Source organism: Mugil cephalus, chromosome 5 (genome assembly GCF_022458985.1).
Source record: "Mugil cephalus isolate CIBA_MC_2020 chromosome 5, CIBA_Mcephalus_1.1, whole genome shotgun sequence".
NCBI lineage: Eukaryota > Metazoa > Chordata > Actinopteri > Mugiliformes > Mugilidae > Mugil > Mugil cephalus.
The window spans coordinates 13,589,586-13,594,568 of NC_061774.1; the positions used below are offsets into that span (position 1 = coordinate 13,589,586).

General features: G+C 49.4%; 1 protein-coding gene across 1 annotated transcript; it reads left to right on the plus strand.

Moving 5' to 3' along the window:
• Window positions 1–3,003: 3,003 nt before the first annotated feature.
• LOC125008568 (basic salivary proline-rich protein 2-like) lies at window positions 3,004–4,433 on the plus strand. Its single transcript, XM_047585856.1, has 3 exons — window positions 3,004–3,473; window positions 3,732–3,747; window positions 3,879–4,433. Exons 1-3 carry the CDS (start codon window positions 3,004–3,006, stop codon window positions 4,431–4,433), a joined length of 1,041 nt encoding a protein of 346 aa, XP_047441812.1.
• Window positions 4,434–4,983: the final 550 nt, after the last annotated feature.

The following is a 4,983-nucleotide window of genomic DNA, read 5'->3' on the forward strand; positions in this document are numbered from 1 at the left end:
CACAGAGTTTTCCAGCCACTGACCTGTGAAATACTCAGCAGCAGAAATACATGTTTGATTGGTTGTTTAGTCTGAGACAGAAAAACCCACTAAGTCTGTTTTAGGTCAATACATGTGACTGAAATATTGCAACAATTATGCTTCATAGTGGTAGAAATGAAATACTCTCTATGTTTTAATTCACAGGTGGAGAAACTTACTGTGATGGCAGACAGAGTGGAGCTCAGTGTTATGGAGCTTTGGGAGGAACTGTGGTCATCAGACTGATGGACAACGCCTTAGAAATATATGGATGTGATGTGATGAAAGGATCATCAGTAATATTAAGATGGAGAAACAAACTGGTTGTAACTAATGTGATAAAAGACAGATCTGTCTTTAATCTCAGTGATGGAACATTTAGGATCAATCACCTGAGCAGGAATGACAGTGGTCAATATAATCTGATAAACGTTGACTCAAATGGAAAAGAATTACAAGAACAGACTCTACAGTTGTTTGTTGAAGGTAAAATACTTTTTTTGTACTCCTGGGAAATTAAGTCATCTTGACAGATCTAAATGTCAAATTGTATTGATTTGTGTACAAACAAATATATCTTACATTCACTTACCAGTTTTTAGGTTCACTAGTGAAAACAAATATAACAGTCCTGAACTGAATCCTCCTTCATTACTGTTACAGTCAGAGTCTAAATAATATACTTTATATTCTGCATGTTTCTGTATTTATTCATGAAGTGATAATTACCTTGTTATCAAAAGTCATCTGTGTGTGTTTCTCTCAGCTCCGGTGTCCTCTGTCCATCTGGTCTCTGAGTGTCTGTCCCATGGAGAGAAGAGGGTGTCCTGCTCCTCTGATGGAGGGGACAGTCCTCAGTACAGCTGGACTCTGGATGGACACTCAGTGACAGATGCTGAGCTCCTCTCTGGAAATGATGAGACTAACGTCATCACTCTGAGACAAGACGTCTCAGGACATCTGGTCTGTTCAGTCAGGAATCACATCAGTAGTGTCTCCAGAGGAGAGAGGATCTCTACCTGTGGTGAGTGACAACATGATGAGAAATAACTTGGTAATCATGTTGGCGTCATAACATCAGTCATAAATGATCTTTGTTTGTTCATAGGCTTCATATTCATCAACTGCACCTTACCTAACGGGACACACATATCAGAGTGGGTGTTTGAAGCCAATAGCACACTGTGTATTAACCCAACTACTGTCCCTACAACTGCCCCAACTACTGCCCCTACCACTAGTTTGGGTAAGTAAACTACCATAGTGTCAAATAAACCCTCCAATCAAACTCTGATCAGTGATGAACCGTGGTACATTAGTAAATTTAACTTCACTATGTAAATAAAATAAAAACTCTCCTGTCACAGCTTCACCCTGACATGTGACGTTTGTGTCTCTGAACAGGTCACATGTCCATCATATGTGCCTTGAAAGCAGCTGTGATAATTGGGATAATTGGGATTCTCATGTTTTTTGCCTGGAAGAAAATGAGACAAGGAAAAGCTGAAGGCTCAGCTGTCCCACAAACACTGGAACCTCCAGAGAACTCTGTCATGATGGTTGAAATAAGAGGTTCTGCATCTTAAAACAACAACTAGCGACACATTTCATCTGCGTTAGGTTCCTTATTTTCGCCATTTTTTCGCTCTGAAGAACTTTCAAATGTACTGGCTTTATATGAAGCGCGGCAGCAGAAAAATGTGTCTTATAACAAAATGCACGTCCTTCATTAGTGGATCACTGGTACCAAAATGACCCAATATTCAAACTTTCTCTGTATTTTTATGGAACTAATCAATTTTCAGTTTTTAATGGCTTTTTCAGGATTTGTTTGTCTGTGACTGTACTAATAAAAATTGCACTTGAAGATCCAAGATTGGTTCTTAATAAAATATTACACAAATCCCTGTGTCTAAAAAACTTTTTCCACAGCGTAATTTTATAAAAACCACCTTTTTTTTAAATTTGAAAAGAACATACATGCCCCGTGTCCCCCCCCGGATCTGGTTTTCAGGGAGGGTGGGGATAAAATTTTACAGTCCAAACTGGGGTTTTTACGGGAGATGAGTCCTTCTCCCTCCTCCTTATGCACTTGAAAACCCTTTCGGTTTTTGGGTAAGTTCCCTGATTAATAAAAAATTATTTTCTTTTTAAACCATGCCTTAATTTTTGTTCATTATTACTTTTTTTTTTATTATTATTTCTTTTTATTAAGTAATAAAGTCATTGTTGAGTTTTTAAGATGTGCTGTGTCTGGTTAAGTAATAACTCGGCCCAAAACCATGAGAGATGGTTTTAAATCACCACTAATGCAATTATTAGGGGTCGAACTTTTTTTTTCCCCCCATTTGTTGCATTTGTCTGCATAGTTGAACCCCCAAGGGGGTGTCAACTTTATAGAGGTTGATGCAGTTATTTTTTTTGCAGTAAAAGTTTATACTTCAGTGCGGAGTGTGACCATCACCACCTCCTGGAAAACGTCTGTTGTTTTTATTGGTGTAGTGCCCTTGTGTGGCAGGGGGGGAGTGTACATGTAAATAGAGGGGGAGAACAAAGGACGAAAAGTGAGAAGGAGGGGACAGGGGGGGAAGCATGTGGTGCTGTGGAAACTAGGGGAGGTGGGGTTTTGTGTTCCCCAAGTCCCCTCACTAAGTATGATGGGACATCATTTGGAGGATGGAGAGCCCAGGGGGAAAGGGTGTCCCAATGGAGGAGAGAAGTCTGTTAGGGCAAGTAGTGATAGAGTGAAAACTTAATCCACCCCTTATAGCGGGATCATCAATTCTTGATGTGACCCAGCAGGGCCGGCAGGTGACAACACACAGATGGGCATTCCCTAAATATGAGTGGACCATTCCCAGGCCCCCGAGTAGGTAAAAAAAACCCCAGCCCCGAAAAACCCCCACCCCCCCCCAGTGGGGGGGCGCATGGGTGACGGACCAGAGAACCACCGTACCAGGGGCAACCCACCCCCCAGCGCAGATGGTGAGCGACCCCCAACCCCCCCCAAAACCGACCAAGCAGCACAAGCCGGTGCGGGCCAGAGCACCCCCATCCCACCCACCCCCAGCCAGACCCCGTCACCCACGCCCCCAACCCCCCCCCCAAAGACCCCCCCCCCACCCCACCCAAAGAAAAATCTTAGGAGGCCAGCAAAGCCCCCGGACGGGCACCGGCCCGGGCCCCCAAAACCAGGGGGGGGGCCCATCCGGCAGGGGGGCCAAGGTCCCGGGCCCCCATGCCCCGGCGCCCCCAGGCAGGGAGACCACGGGAAAAGAGGGAACCCCCATTTCCCGGGTAGAGACCCCCCCCCATCGAAGGGAGAGGGGAAGCACCAAGCCACCCCCGAACCAGTCGTACCGAACAACCGGGCCCCCAAGGGAGCCCCCAAAAACCCCGTGCCACACGCACCCGGAGAAAAACCCCGGGGCCAAGGGACCCCAGAAAAATGGGTAGTACCCCTAAAACCCCCTTGGGGGCCAAGACCGCCAGCCCAAGATGCCCCTGTAGCGGGGGACCAGGCCCCCAGCCGTCCCAAAAGGGTAATGAAAATGACAGTTCCTATTACTTGTTTCCTCCGTCCTGATGGGGAAGCAAGCTGCCCTGCCCCCGCCCTGACCCGACGATCCTGGGTGGCCCCCTAAGGTGAGGGCAAAATTTGGGGGATGGGTGTGTGTGGTGTACCTCCCTTGGTTGTAATGCCCCAATAGGTTGGTGGAGTGTGAGGTGAGGCATTTAGGAGGAGGAAGTGGGGCCAAGTCCCTGGCAGGGGGGCCGGGGCGAAAAGAGCCCATGGGACCCACAGAGGGGCGAGGGCCCCAGGATCAGGAACCCCCCGCCCAAAACCCCGCCCCCAGCCAGCCCAGAACCAGGTGCGACAGACCCGGGGAACCCCCCGAAGCACCAACACCGACCAGAAGCAATGCATCCCCTCCCCCCCCATCCGCCCCCGGGGGCAGGGGTCCCCCCAAGGGGACGGAGCCCCCCCCCCCCGCAGCCCCCAGCCCAGGCGACAGAGCAACCGACACCCCAGGGTGGTTTTCAGGCACCCCCCTCAGGCCCCAACCCCCAAGGCCCCGGGTGTGGCCCCGACTGGGGGGGCCCCCCTGACCCCAGGAAGGCCCCCCCCCCCCCCAAAGAAAGGGGCCAGCCCCGCAAAGGGAGGAGGGCCCCGGAGGAGGACCGGGCGAAGGGAGGGGGCCCCGCGAGGGGAAAAGGAAGGAGGGGGGACAGGGGACCCCCGCCACCCCGACCGCAAGGCCCACCAGGAGATCCAGGGAGGTCGGCCCCCGAACACCACCCCCCGGGTAGTGAGCAAGCGCCGAACCCACAGGGAACCCCCAGGAAGTCTCCGCGCCACCCCAGTGGGGGAGAGGGGGCCCACCCGGGATAAACCGTCGGGGCGGAAGTAGCCCGGGGGGTGAGAAGGGTGGGGCCCCCAAAATGCATGTAAGGTGTTGTGGCCCCGGGGACCCCTCCTTATAAACTGGATGAAAGGGCAATAAAATATTTTATAACGACAGTATCACTGTAAGAGAGATATTATTATAGAATTCAGTAAGGGGAAAGAAGTGAAAAGCTAGGGGGCAAAAGAAGATGTAAATTAAAGGTGGGGGTAGTCGCAGAAAAAGGGCCCATTTTTGGCAACCAGAGTAAACGATTTTTTTCGGGGGTGAATATTTCTCCGTGATATATAATTGGAAAGAAGGTTAAACCCACTGGGAATTTTTTAAGGCTGTTTTTTTCTTCCAGTTTTAGGATTGTTTTCTTGGCGATGGTGGGGAAAAAAAGGCGTTGATGGGGTGAGAAGATGATTGTTTCCAGGTAACCAATGGGGGAAAAGTTAGGGGGGGGACTCGCGTCCAAAATTAAGGTGAGTTTTGTGTTAAAGTAAAAAGAAGGCTTGTCGGAAAACAGGCCAGAGAGCGGGGGAAAAAATCTGAAATTTTTTGGGTGCATTGG